The sequence below is a fragment of the Mizuhopecten yessoensis genome, unplaced genomic scaffold, assembly GCF_002113885.1.
Source record: "Mizuhopecten yessoensis strain PY_sf001 unplaced genomic scaffold, ASM211388v2 scaffold11141, whole genome shotgun sequence".
In the NCBI taxonomy this organism is placed as follows: domain Eukaryota; kingdom Metazoa; phylum Mollusca; class Bivalvia; order Pectinida; family Pectinidae; genus Mizuhopecten; species Mizuhopecten yessoensis.
Window position 1 is genome coordinate 870,413 of NW_018408900.1, and position 15,238 is coordinate 885,650.

The window sequence follows — 15,238 nt, forward strand, 5'->3', positions numbered from 1 at the left end:
CTGTCATATCTAAGTCGACCCAGTCGGACTGGGCAGACATCCTGTCATATCTAAGTCGACCCAGTCGGACTGGGCAGACATCCTGTCTTATCTAAGTCGACCCAGTCGGACTGGGCAGACATACTGTCTTATCTAAGTCGACCCAGTCGGACTGGGCAGACATCCTGTCATATCTAAGTCGACCCAGTCGGACAGAGCATGTTTCATCCTATCTAAACAATACGCTTAACTTCACGCTACCACAATTGGTACACTACCAAAATTGGTACACGACCAGAAAATGGTTCGAATAGTACTTTAAAATTAAATTTGAGCATTTTCCTTTGACAGTATAACAAAATAGATATTTATCAGCAATTCCACCGAATAGTTTTGTTTTCAGGAACGGAACATTTTAAGAGTACATGATGACTTCAAAGTAAACATATCAGAAAACCAGTAAAAATGACGTACATCGACGAAATTTTGGAAGATTTGAAGGGGTTAAATAAAAACATGTTTAAATATTGAGTTCTGCTCCTTATAACTAGATGTTATAAAAGTGTATGTAAACAAATGTAGTTTAACATGGTATTTATAAAAGTGTATGTAAACAAATGTAGTTTAGCATGTATTTATAAAAGTGTATGTAAACAAATGTAGTTTAGCATGGTATTTATAAAAGTGTATGAAAACAAATGTAGTTTAGCATGGTATTTATAAAAGTGTATGTAAACAAATGTAGTTTAGCATGGTATTTATAAAAGTGTATGAAAACAAATGTAGTTTAGCATGGTATTTATAAAAGTGTATGAAAACAAATGTAGTTTAGCATGGTATTTATAAAAGTGTATGTAAACAAATGTAGTTTAGCTTGGTATTTATAAAAGTGTATGTAAACAAATGTAGTTTAACATGGTATTTATAAAAGTGTATGTAAACAAATGTAGTTTAGCATGGTATTTATAAAAGTGTATGTAAACAAATGTAGTTTAGCATAGTATTAATAAAAGTGTATGTAAACAAATGTAGTTTAGCATGGTATTTATAAAAGCAATAATTTTTGTTGCAATAGGCACATCAACTAGTAAAATTAAAAACAAGTTTCAAAACCTGTGATATCGTGAATTTTCAAATATCGCTGAAAAACTATCAAAATTGTACCAATTGTGGTAGCGTGACGTTAGTTGTCGCGAAACTAATCCGCCTTCTGCTTATTCAACCTTAATCAGTTGTGTCCCTTTGCGTAAAATTCTAATAAAGCTATATTCCTACTTAATAGATACCTTAAAATCTATTGAATTTCAATAGTTAAAAGTTGACGTTTAACTGATATAACGTCTAGGCAATACCAAAAGTATTTACCTTTATCATATAGTGTACAGTTAATCTTATAAACCGAACCTGCAATGGACGATGACCGGTCCGGACTGCTGACCAACACTTTTGTCTACCTGACGCTGGAAAAGGGCGAGTCTGAATGGATTTGGAGTTCCGTGGTCCGACCAGGCCAGGAAGTGGAAGATGTTTACCGTTCTTTTCTCTTTTGTCTATAGAGAATAATTATACTGTTTAAATGAAATATTTTTGAAAATTTATAAAAAGAGTGTTAGATGAGCATAACCACCCATTATTTATTGTTATGACGGAAGGAAACGTGCATAAGTATGCCATATCTATATACTGTACTGGAATTGTCGCCCAGTTAAATATTCGCCCTGGATTGGAAAATCTATTTTTGCCCATAGTCAATTTCGACATTCACAGTAGACATGCTTTGTACAAGTATGGTAAGCTGAGTAAAAATCTTGTTGTTAATTTTCACAGTTTAAACTATGCATAATAACCCTTCAGCCAACTCTTAGAACACGGAATGGTTACGAAATTAGAGTACGATCTAATATTCGGTAAAAGGAAGCAACATTATGTCTGCATTATCAACAAAACAAGACAACATGTAGGTACCTTCTCGTCTCTGATGTTGATAAGTATGGTGGTGATATAGAGTTCACACTTCTCCTCCAGGGTTGTGATGGTCATCTCCTTATTGGTCATTGATTGTCCAAGAGTCGGCCAGTACTGAGAACACTTGGCCTGTACAAATACCAATGTATTGCATAAATCAAATGAACGGGGGTGTTCTCTTAAAAGGGTTATTGTAGTGAATATATATGAATGTATGATAGATTGGAGAAATTTCGATTTGGCATACAGTAAAACCTCGAAATAATGCCTAGGCGTAAAATCTGCCGCCTCTTTATGGCAAACATACCTTAAAGTCGACTTTACCTTAATTCTTTAAATACGTATCGGTGTATTCTTTTGAAGGCAAACTTTCTCTGTAATGTGGTGAAAGTATATAAAATATTTCTACTGAACATTGTTTACTTGTATCATAAATTGGACTTTTGGAGTTAGTATTCGCCATGATAAAACTTTTATAGGGGAGATATGAACTACTTGATTGACTCCAGTACAAAACTAATGTTCTATCAAAACAGTTTGTTAACTTAAACAGAGAAAAAATACCCACGGATATTTTATGTTACATTGTAATTTGTATTAGTAGAATATTTATAGTTTAAAACAATATTTTATTTTTATAAATGAACAGCGTATGTTATAAGATAAAGTTAATGGGTTGATATTTGGTTGTATATTTGTAGAACAACCAGAATGCCATACTTATTATTCAACTATATTTTCTGTAAATGAGTTACATTTTGCGAAATACATTTTATCGCAGATATTAAACTCAATGATCAATTCAAATAGGTATTCTCCAATCCTCTGATTGGTGTATAGTCTGAAGCCAACAAAACAACAGTACTAACGCCAACATTATTTACATGTTGCTTATTTACAGCGCTTGTTTCAAAGATGGATAATTGGGAACTTAAATCATTTAGTCTATATAGTAACTACTCTGAATATAAAGATAACCTACCTTTCCCTTTTCCCGTAGATTAGTGAGCATGACGATTTTATTGGAATGCTGTTCCCATGTCATTCGCCAGAAGTCCCAGCCTGTATTATCTTTAGGACCTGTGATATGCAGAAAGACAAATAAAACACTGAAAAACGATTATATTTTCCAATAAATGCGTTCGATGATTTAACTTAAATTAAAAAATAATGTCATATAGCCCGTTTTATTTAAACGTGAATTCTGGTTCAGGATAGTAAGTCATTTGTTGTGTAGTTGAGGAAATATAAATCTGCGAAAACATTACGATTTTCAGATCATTTCAATTTGAATGAAAGCTTTCTTTGGCACAAATTTACATGATTTCAGTAATAAATTTTTTTTTGCGTCGGTGTTGGGTTTTTTTTCGGTTAATTTGAATGAACGAATTAACTCGATAGTAAGAATACGTACAAACTGTACAGAGCTATCTTTAACGAAACAGTACTATTATAACTTCTTCATTCAAATGTCAAAATAATACTGAGAAAAAGAAAATGTTTATATTATATTTGCACAAAATGTCACGTTATTACGCGATCCTAGCCAAACATTACTTACCCTGTGAGGCTATATATCGGTCATCGCTCCCTACACTCTGTAAACAAGAATGATTTATTACGTGATTATATGACATAAATAAGACGGTTCCTAACAGTTTGATATGTAAAAGAAGCCCCTCATCTTCTTTACGGTTCCAGATTTTTTCCAATATCATTAGTCCAATATTTTTCAAATATGGAAACAAATATGTGTGTAGAAATATTTTGTTTATAAACAGAAATCCGATGATCAGTATGTTTATCTATTCATATAAAAAAGTTTCTGTTTCCCCCTTTTATTACAATACAACAGCAAAAAATATTTGCCAATTTTCAGAAAGAAAGACGTAAGCCAGTTAATGTTTTGCTAGTCAGTTTTAAGTTGCAAATAGCCATTTGTTTCAATGAGCCATTTACCGAATGAGATGCGTGCATTTGATCACATGACAAACATAATTGCAATAATTATATACAGTTACGTCTCAGACTTTTGCTTTCTTTTTACGACCTCACATCATCTGAATTCATATTGAGACGGTTGCCTACGAAGATAACGTTAAAAAAACAGAAGGTAGAAAAAAAGTTATAGATACGAAGTGTTGAAGGGTAAAATTCCCTATTGAAGACATTTATGAAATCCATTGATTCTGCAGGTGACAGCACATTAGTCGCCTCTTATGATGACATGCGATGAGAAAATGTCCAGGGGTCCACGTCAGAGAAAACATAAGTACGAACTTGCCTGTATAAAGCTAGCGTTGATATAGTCCGTCTGTCCTGGCCTGTGGCGTAGTATGACCCTGGACTGGTCATCTGTAGCATATAAGTATCATCAATGTACAAATACAAGATAAAATATGTACAACAGACACCTCACTAGAATTGGAATGCAATGCCTATTGAAGACGTGGATAAATTTGTATAAGTAAATTGATATTATTTGCTCTTGTATCGCTGTAATAATCAAAACGCCACATTAAATAATCAAAATTCTAAATAATGGACCTTAAATTATCACTCTTTTTTATGATAAGAATACTGTTTTGAAATTTCATCAAGTTTAACAAGCAAGGCTTGAGACGATTTTTCAAAAGCCGATGCAGAATGATCCTTGGGTATATTTATGAAATTTCCTTTTTCCTTTTGAAAAAAATCAAATCGACCCAAACTTAATAGTGGAATGTTATAAATATCGCATTTTGAACACAATGCGACTCACGATTCCCATTATTTAATGTAAAATAACGGCCACCAGAGCGGTGGTATAGGTTTTGGGATGACCGAAGAGAAAAAAATCGAAAAACAGTGACTTTATTTCCTTTTTAATACATACATGTAAGACATTGGCAGATTCAAAAGTCTAGAGATGCAAATATGACGTTCAGTATTGTTTTGGTACATTTTTATAATGCAGTTAGGATTCGAAAATAGCGTACACCTAATAAAACATTATGCAAGATGGATGCTATTAAAAAAAAAAGAAAAAAAGTTGTAGTCTGACGAATTGTCTGAAACAAAGAACCGGTCGTCATACGTACATGGAAGTGCCGTTTTGTAGCGATTCTTTGTCCTATTTTCTAGTCGTTCAGCCACTTCACAGGAGAACAGCAGACCTGTCGGTAGATGCTGTAAAGACAACCTCATATTGAATGAACATCTTCTAGTTTCTTCCTTCATAGTTAATGATATTACCGAAGCGTTGCTACTGAAGCGGTTCGGTTTCATAAACATTAATAGGTCGGGAATGATTTACAGATTAAAACAGAAAAAAATACTATAGTATCATTTCACAAGGGCAAGATCCGAGCGGTAAAATGTCAATACACACTGACATTAACAAAAACAGAGGAGATACTTAAAACTACAACAATAAATATATTTAACCCATTGATGTGTTTAGAGGCGAGATGAAACAATCTGACAGACGGCCAAAGCTTGCATTTCGCGAAAAATATGAAAAACTTGAATATTATTAATATAGGTATTCAAATTCCCTTTATTAGTTCGAGAACTTTATAACACTGGAAATTAGCAACAGTGCAGTCAGCATTTAATCAGAGTCAAAACGAAAACTATGGCTTAGAAATGCAGAACAAACCTTAAATTCGTCTTGTAGACGTCCCAGTTGTTTCTTAGTAGCCACTGACTCTTCAAATCCTTGTACTTTCATTTTAGTTTCGTGGGGTATTGTGCCTGAACTGAATTCCTCATTGTACTCATTCAGGCTAGCGTTACTGCTCCAGTCGTACATTTCAGTCGAGTTGCCCAGGGATCGAAACTCCCTGGGAATAGCATCGTTACAGCTATCCACAAACAGTTCATTGTCGAAAGAATTTCGCGTCAGACTGTTTACATGATAGGTCTTTGAGCACGGCGCATTGCTGTCCATACTACCGTCCCGATATAAGACGTTCCTTGATTCTAGAAAGTGAAAAACATTTTTATTTTTTTATATAAGCTAGGATAATTAAATATATAGAAATTGAGAATTTCTGTGATAGGAAGGATCAACACTATCAATTAACTTTTTTGTATGATTACAAAACACAGAACAAGTAGTGTTAGATCAACATAAAAAGACCTATGATAAACTTTGAATAACGTTGAGTAATCTTTTAAATGTCACCACTTTAAAACATAGTGTTATTTGTGTTCAGTAAGTCGACCTAAACTAAGAATGGTATTGTAGGCAAAATATTTTGTACCCATTGTACATACAGAATATATATCTAGGTGGATATGTTGCCTCTTTGTGTATATCAATTATTGTGTATTCTTAAACAAAAAAAATTGCTAACAGGGATGACAATGACTCAATTAGTATGCTGGAATATTACAACTTACAGTATGATAATTCACAATAAATGAAAATACTTAGGCTCTAAAGTATAATGTGAATCACATAAAACAGACATTTCATTGTGCCATTATTTCACGACTTTTCAAATTAACAATCAATCGATTGTAGAGTAAAACTTCGGACATCGTTTTACACAATTTTGTCATGATTTTCCGATTATAGTGATAAGTTAATACAACAAAACGTCTAGGAGAAGATATTTTTTATTTATAAATAAAAAAAAATAACAACACGGATCATATACAAAAACATGCGAAGTCCAACGTCTAAACTTCAATAGTGTTATCACCATAAGGGACACTAGACCAATACTATCTGAAAATTGTAAATACATTTTTCCTTATAGCGTCTTTGTCCTCTTTACTTTATAAAAGTTAAGAATTCACAAATAAGATTCCAAACACACATGGCACGAGTTGAAGTCAATATTGCGAAGAATTTGTTAACTTTTTTTTTCAATGTCTTTCAGAAATCGTTATCTCCGAGAGTCGCGATGGCATCTCTGATAAATATCACATGTGATACATACGGCTTCTATTATCACCGTAAAGGGTTGCTATAGAGTTCATCATTCTTTCCCGGTCTGTATTTCGTCCTCTCCTGAAAAACAAAGCATTTGATATAATTAAGTAATTTACTGGTTGAATAATTCATATATTTGATTATTTATGCATTTTTGTTAAGCACTTAATAATACAATAATTTAGCTGATGCACGAAGTAAAAAATATTGTATATTATTATTCTGAATTATATCAAAAAAGTTTCTGTACAAGCAAACCGTCACAATGGTTGCCCTTAAATGCAATAAAATTATTTAACCTCGAAATAAGATCGCCATATGATAAAAAGTGCTTTACAAACCAATGCAGTAAAAACCTGTTTATTTCGGTACTTGTGGGACAAAACATATTATACACTTTAGACAGTATGTCCGAATGCACAGCTTAAGTTGGGAGGTTTATTTTTTAATTAAAATGGGAATGTTTTGCGTAAGATTAGGCAGGATGATGAAATATTCAGAGTTCAGGTTGTACAAGTTTCAGTTTCTTTTTTTTTTTTTTTTTTTTTTTTTTTTTGCTGAGAGTATGGACATACCTGTGCGCTACGACCAGCACGATGAGGAGTACAATCAACATCAATACCAGCAGTCCGACAGCAGCACCGATAATACCAGCAACGCTTACACTAGCACTCTGAGCTGAAACATAAGTACATAGATGCATGAGTACTATACTAGAGGTTTTTACATTTGTGATGTGTTTTTTTAATATATTGTAAGCATAACAGATTTTAATGGATAATTTTTGCGACGTCATATTTACATTTCAAGTTGTACATATGTTTCACATACATTTGCGTAAATTGTTAAGTACAAATCAACGCGAGAAAAAAACCCACAAACACTTATTTATGCATAAATCGAAGTCCTCAATAATATGTACCATACGATCAGTTCGCGAAATAATTGCAATTGCATGAAAACTGAAAGTAATATCAACAATAATATTTTTACAATGAAATAAGCAAGTTCAACAGTCATGAGTAATTGATATTACATCATTGAGTTATCATTAATCAATCAACCCTATTTATAAAAAAATAGTTTCCGACACCTGAATTAAATTAACAAAGCTATAAATATTACATTGAATTTGGTGAACACTTTGGTTCTATTATTGAACATGTTATGTGAAAAGTTGAACAGAGATAACATGTACTTTTGAGATATGTTTCATCCAATCAGAGGCTGTCTACCTACCCGACGCCGTCAGACACTGTACGCCAGACCAGCCAGATTCACAGACGTCCGCGGGACATGAACCGTTCACATGGTGACACGTGGCACTACCCGAACACTCGCCACATTTACTGGTACAGCCGTCACCGAAGTAGCCCGCGTCACAATCTGAGAAAACATATACAAAATTATTCGTTAGAAATATGTTGTAAAAAATTAACAGAGCCTTGAAACAATAATTCTAAACAAAATACAATACATGTCCTATCATGGAAAACAAAATAAACCCCCACCTACACGCTAAAAAACTGAACGTAACAACAATACTCAACGAAAACCAAAATAGCAAAAGTCACCTCCGAGAGAAATCGCCATCACCTCATATCAAATAATATCAAAAATATCAAAAATATTTAATATGAAAAAAAAAAAAAACTTTTACTACACGTGTCACATTCCATTGATACTATCATAAATAAAAAATCATTTTACCAAATACAAATCCTTGCGAATATAGTCTTCGATTAGTAAACTCGAAAAGACTAAACCAAAATGATTTACAGTATGATTACTGAGAAAGTGTGGATAGGAAATATTACAGATATAAAATCTCGTTATTTGGTTCAGCACATTTATTTTAGTCTCCTCAATATCACCTTAACACAATAAACCTCCCAGGTCTAAGTCTGAAATAGCGAAATGTAACAACTACATAAAACACGCAAACAAATGCTTTTTCAGCTCCAATATTCATCCATGTCTTAAATAAGATTCTACATACGTTCGCTACACGTAGGAAGATGCCAGCCGGCTTGGCACTTGTTCCCGGGACAAATACCAGTCAGTGGATCACATGTACCCGTTTCACAGTGGCATTCTTGGCTACAGTTCGCGCCGAAGTATCCAGCCGAACACACTAAAAAAAAGTATATATAGTTACACATATCGTACATGGACCAGGGTATTTCCAAAAGGACTGTCCTTTTCGTATTTACCAAGTTAATGTCTCTGGATCTTTCTTAGACGATAAAATGACATGTCAGGTCACTATACAAATTGTCATCCCTTAAAAATGGATATTATTATCATATCATAATACCACCGCTATAAGATAGAATATCTATGTAATAAATAGGCATTGCATTACTTATCAATAAAATGGCCGACTCCTGATTTATAAGACCTGTATTGTGATTTTGTAGGGAACTAGCATAACTCAATGGAATAAGAACCAACGTATCCGAGCAAACTGATTTTATAATAGAAGCAATCTATCCGGATTCGAGATTCCATTTTATTGATAAATCAAAACATCCGGCCTGACGAGATTTCACTGTCAACACAAATCAATGTTTACGGATTATGTATACGTACGGAAACTACAGGTGTTTCCAGTCCAGCCTGGTTGACAGGTGTCGCTAGGACAGGTTCCGTTGGTGACATCACAACTCGATTGATCACAATAACACCTCTGGATGCAATTTTCTCCAAATGTGCCGCTCAGACAAGCTTTAATTAACAGATGGAAGTTATTAAGTATTGAAGGTTTTAAATTATAAAACTTTCAAGTGAAGTGAGTAAGTCTATAATGTCTCACAAAATAAGACATTGCTCTTATAACTTTCTAAACGTTATAACCAATGGAACTACATTAGTTTACATTACTACTTTATTTACTACATTGTTTCTTATTAAATACATAATTCATAACTCAGCTTACTAAAATTACAACTAGTGGTCAAGAGCCATTGCGTATTTAGCAAGTTTCCCCAGGACATCGTCCCGCGTTGGCACTTGTTTTTAAGTTTTGTTGATTTATCCCGCACGATGTGTCAATGATACCAGCAAAACCACAATCGTTCTCGTTAAGTATTCTATTGTGTTTTGATACTCACGTTCATTGCACGAGAGTCCCTTCCACCCGGCCATGCAGGCATTGGTAGGACATATTCCGTACACAGTGTCACACGCTCCATTCTTACAATAACAGTTTTCCTCACAGTTCTGACCAAATGTTCCGGCAGGACAGCCTTACACAGAAATATTAAGTTATATCGTCACAATCACTGCTTGATATTGCCATTTACCTTACAATTATTTTCAAGAGAGCTCAGTTAATGTGAATAAAACAAAACAAAAATCAAATGCCAAGTTAATGTAGTAATTAATGGGGTTGTTTTTGAGGCAAACTCGACATTTGCAGATCATCAATGTTTCCTCAAAACTAGTCGAAGTTATCATCTGATAAGCTAATATTTAAATGAATAAGCATTCCCTATCAGCTTGAGGACATCATAGCAAACTAAAAGTCCAGACTCACCTTCACTACACGAGGTGCCGTTCCATCCACGTCGACACCTCCCACCGGGACAAGACCCAGTCACGTGGTCACATGTTCCGCTCGCGCAGTAACAATTGGACAAACATTTGTTTCCCCAAGAGCCAAACCCACAAGCTTAAACATAATAACAATGCATATCGTTATTATCTATAGTAGGTTATAACATCTAAATTAGCTTCAATTATATTTATCATAAAACAAATGATTCTTTTTCTTGTATGAGTTTTTACAAGAGATAATCAAGAAATTATTTACCACTATGCAAATGTGAAAGATAGGCTATCTATTATTAAAGGAGTGCAAAGGTATTGGTCGTTACCGTTCTTTACACATATACCACAGAAAGCTTCAACATTTCTGTTTATGAATGTTTTCATGTATGCATAATACTAGTAGTAAGAGATGATGATCTGTGTTTTCTGTGTAAGCCTACCTTGGTCACACAAGCCTCCTTGCCATCCCGGGTTACATACACACGAGTCGTTGGCCGTGTCACAGGCTCCATTGACACAAAGACACGTCCTGGCACAGTTGTATCCGAACGTGCCGCTGGGACAAGCTGTGTAGCGGAAACAGAACAGTAAATCACATTCGTATAATGTTGCCACACCAAAACCATACCATAATAATGCAATGATAGAGGTCTAGATGCATTAGGACGGACGACATCATATCACAACTGTAGTCGACAAATTACGCATGTATTATTTGTTATTAATAAATGGAGATGATACCAAACAAACACTTTATCATACTGTTACAAGTTAATAAAATAGTCGACATTGAACAACTTTTAACTGCCATTCATTGTCAATGTGAATATCACTAATATCATACTTTTTGCTTGCAGATTCACGCAAATTTACTTGAATTCCTGATAGCGTAAATGAACAAGCATGCATTGGTCACTCGCTGGAGCTTAATTATATTTAAGCAATTATTAGATATTCATATAAAGCACATTACACGAACTTCCAATTTTGATGTTACTTTCATAAAAACACTTGTATTTTCTTGGTAAGTAGATATTTGAATTACGTATTAGGATGTCACAAAAGAGAACATTGTATTCGTGTTATGTCATTGAATTTGCACTAAAATATTTTTGGTCATATTGTTATTGGATGTGATACGGCAGCAAAATGAAAAAATGTCGAGTGATTTGAAGTTATTTAAATGCGTGTGTATTGGATACAAATAGACACATGTGAACATAATTAATAACACACAAAAAACAACGCTTAAATATAATCAATAAGTACAGGTCGTGATATTTGTTTTACCTGAACTGCATGTCGGTCCAGTCCATCCAGGCCTGCATACATTATCGATACACTTGCCGAATATGGTGTCACAAGTGCCTTTGTCACAGTAACACGAAAATTTACAGTTGATCCCAAAAGTTCCGAATCCACAAGCTATATAAAAAAATAATAATGACACATTGTTTGATCAAAAGTGTGTTATATATATGTGGCAGATATCTTTCGGATCAGGACAAGGAGAAGGGAGAATGCGTCAGTTTTATCATTGAAAAACGAAACTAAAATATGAAAACAATAGTGTATTTTTAGGTGAAAAGTGAAATGATATTAAAAGGGGAAGATAGTAGTGTAACGCAATATAATAAATTAATCGGCAGATCCGTATACAAAATAATGTATTGATATTTAATATGCGGCATAACTTATATTAAACGTGTTTATTCAAATTTGTCGTTTTAACTTAATTTCTTTCAAAGGATTCCATGATCTAAAATGACAAACGCCAAACCAATAGCAAATCATTTGTGATCAACGTCAATTTAATCATTTTTCCAAACTTCCTGGTTCCCTAGTCATATGTCAAATTTCAGGTAATTAACAAAGTAAATGTTAAGGAAAATATAGAAATCGCGAGAGTCCTTACATTGATTACATCTGTCGGTGTACCAGCCAGGTTGACACTGTCCCTGGGTACAGATACCAGATTTGGGGTCACATGTCCCGGTTAGACAGTTCGTGCACATGTTCTTACAGTTAAAGCCAAACGTCATGTCTGGGCAAACTAGGAAAATAAAAAACATGTTCGTTCAACATTAAATCTACATTATTTGAACATGGTATCTTATAGAACACAATGTCAACTGTTTCTTTTAAGCATTGAGATAAAACAGAAACAGTAATGAATAAATGTTCTGATATCGGTGTTCCGTTTAATCATGTTCCCTGCTCATTCAGGAACGGAAGATAAACCATTCATTGTTATCTACATCACGTATTACGTGTTCAAAACAGTAGATTATAATATTTTATGATATATTGACCTTTCTTTCTTAGATGTGTATATCAGTAACACCATTTACCTTCACTACACGTGCTGCCTCTCCACCCGACCTCACATCGATTGTCCTTACACGTGCCATTCACCGGATTACACGTGCCTGTCTCGCACTTACAGACCTGAGAGCAGCCCTGTCCGAACTTCCCATAGTCGCAAACTTTAGAGATATAACAACATACATTATTGAGAACATTACATAAGCTTTAGATTTTCCAATTAGTTGCCAGGATTCAGGAATAATTGAATATACCAATGATGTAAAGGGTATTATATTTACTGATAATGTGTTTCCTTCGCCAGTATACAGTAAAGTTAGTTCGATGATCCAGGCTGAGTAATAGAAAAAGCTGAATTATACCTTTCATTTCTCAGCAAAAATATGCAGTAGTTTATTCTTCATAATATATTTTTTATTTCTTCATAATCTAATTTTGTATTTGATAACTTGATAACGGACATTGCGTTTCTTTTTATTATTCTTATTTTACAGTTGTAGCGAATGCAGTTGAAAATAAGTGTCTAGTGTACTTACCTTGACTACATGTCTGCCCCTGCCATCCTTTCTGACAAGCACCAGTGGGACATATACCGGTAGTAGGGACACAGGAGCCAATGGCACAGAAACAGGTACTCAAACAGTTATCTCCGAATGTCCCGCTATCACAGGCTGCCAAGTAAGTAACGTGTTAAACATACAACAGGTTGCTTTATGAGAGTGTAAAACACACTGACTGCATACATTGTGCTGAAGATTGTGCTATATACACTATATATTATACCTAGGTCGTGTATTCTATTCATCGTATACCTTGCAATAAGTGTTGTTCTGTACAATGCATATATTGTACTGAATTCTTACACTGAACATTGTACTAGTTCTATATATATAATACACTGTACCAAAAACGTGTATCTTATGCACTGATTCCTTTGTATTAAAGACATATATGTAACTTATCAGTACTAATTTTCGGACGTTTCGGACGACATAACCTGGATAACATATCCATTGCATTTGGATATCTTTAAATTCTCCATCGACATTCATGGCAAAGCTAAAGCAAAACCTTCCTCTTCACAATATTTTCAATGATTTCTTTTTCGTTTTCAACAATAGCATTTAGCGTCCTAAAAAGGTGTACGAACTGAAAACTATAAGCTAAAACTGGAATGATCACTCACTCTCATTGCACGAGACACCTTTCCATCCATCTTGGCATGTTCCGAATGGGCAGATCCCGTTCTTTCGGTCACATGTGACAGTCCGACAGTGGCAGTCACTCTCACAATTAGGTCCATATTTCCCAGAGGGACATGCTAACAATTGATAGAAAAATAAAAATATAAGAAGATGACAAAGAGTTAAGAAAATAATTCAATTTATCGCATCTTGTGTAAAACTTGTTTGTGAAATAATTCATGCATTCTAAAATATTTCTTCCAAAAATCATAAGCTAATTTTCTTTATGTAGGTACTACATGGATACTCGTGGATCGTGCTGGGTGTGTGTATTGTAATTTGTACGGGATGTTTTAAAGTATTCTTATTTTAAAAGGGTGTTGCTTACGAAAGTAGAAAATGAATATAGAAAGGTATCTCATTGGTTAATAACTGACCTTTACGTTTTTGATAAAATTATATTTTTGGGGGAATTTTCGTGTATATTTGACATGCATCGCCCAGTTAGGATTGTTCCAAGAAAAAGCGAATCTTGCAAAACAAATCATCCATTTTATAATAATGGTACAAATAGATATCGGTGAAACCTTAATTTGAGCTTTGTCATAGTACGAGACGGAGGTAATACTATACCCGAGCAACCTCTCTTTTTCTTTATTTGAACTTTATATTTCTGCTTTTTTTTCTTTTTTGTTGTTGTTGTTGTTGTGTAATTTAGTTTGTATCACATTCTGGATTTGATACCACTAGTTTATGATGACTGACCTTGACTACAAGTAGAACCCTGCCAGCCGCTCTGACAAAGGTCACTACTGTCACATGTCCCGTTGATAGCATCACAGGTGCTGGAATCGCAGTAACATCTCTGGTTACAGTTAAACCCAAATGTACCGTTGTCACATGCTGAAAAAAATCAATATTTACTTATACATGTACTTTTATTCTTTGTTTCTTATAGAGCACTCAAACAGCGAAAAATATTTCTAACGGAAATATTAATTTGACAGTTGGTCGTTGGGTAAATTCAGCATAAACTTCTTCATTTTGTTGCTCTAAATCCAGATAAATTTACGCAACTTATATTTACATTTGCATGGCATTGTCACTATATAGCCTCTTTGAAAGCTGTGTCGTTGATGGGACTTTAATTACCATGCCGCACGAGACATAATTACCATGCCGCACGCGACACAATTCTTAGCGTATTAATTACAACACTGACCGGAACTACAATATCCAATGTAAATAAACATGACGGCTGCTGAAATATCGCTGGGCATTGTGAGATTTGATAATGTCATTGTAAATT

General features: G+C 34.2%; 1 protein-coding gene across 1 annotated transcript in view; it reads right to left on the minus strand.

The window, feature by feature from the left end:
* LOC110466680 (multiple epidermal growth factor-like domains protein 6) overlaps positions 1 to 15,238 on the minus strand; it is a 37,637-nt gene that overhangs the window by 11,906 nt on the left and 10,493 nt on the right. Inside the window, exons 13-33 of the mRNA XM_021523359.1 lie at positions 14,695 to 14,832; positions 13,932 to 14,066; positions 13,282 to 13,416; positions 12,772 to 12,906; positions 12,336 to 12,473; positions 11,711 to 11,845; positions 10,861 to 10,986; positions 10,407 to 10,541; positions 9,982 to 10,116; positions 9,461 to 9,595; positions 8,868 to 9,002; positions 8,108 to 8,254; positions 7,444 to 7,546; positions 6,876 to 6,946; positions 5,585 to 5,907; positions 5,025 to 5,112; positions 4,229 to 4,299; positions 3,506 to 3,542; positions 2,927 to 3,024; positions 1,945 to 2,073; positions 1,384 to 1,529 (exon numbers count right to left, since the gene is read on the minus strand). Of these exons, the coding sequence (XP_021379034.1) occupies positions 1,384 to 1,529; positions 1,945 to 2,073; positions 2,927 to 3,024; positions 3,506 to 3,542; positions 4,229 to 4,299; positions 5,025 to 5,112; positions 5,585 to 5,907; positions 6,876 to 6,946; positions 7,444 to 7,546; positions 8,108 to 8,254; positions 8,868 to 9,002; positions 9,461 to 9,595; positions 9,982 to 10,116; positions 10,407 to 10,541; positions 10,861 to 10,986; positions 11,711 to 11,845; positions 12,336 to 12,473; positions 12,772 to 12,906; positions 13,282 to 13,416; positions 13,932 to 14,066; positions 14,695 to 14,832 (2,695 nt within the window). The remainder of the gene's footprint in view (positions 1 to 1,383; positions 1,530 to 1,944; positions 2,074 to 2,926; positions 3,025 to 3,505; positions 3,543 to 4,228; positions 4,300 to 5,024; positions 5,113 to 5,584; positions 5,908 to 6,875; positions 6,947 to 7,443; positions 7,547 to 8,107; positions 8,255 to 8,867; positions 9,003 to 9,460; positions 9,596 to 9,981; positions 10,117 to 10,406; positions 10,542 to 10,860; positions 10,987 to 11,710; positions 11,846 to 12,335; positions 12,474 to 12,771; positions 12,907 to 13,281; positions 13,417 to 13,931; positions 14,067 to 14,694; positions 14,833 to 15,238) is intronic.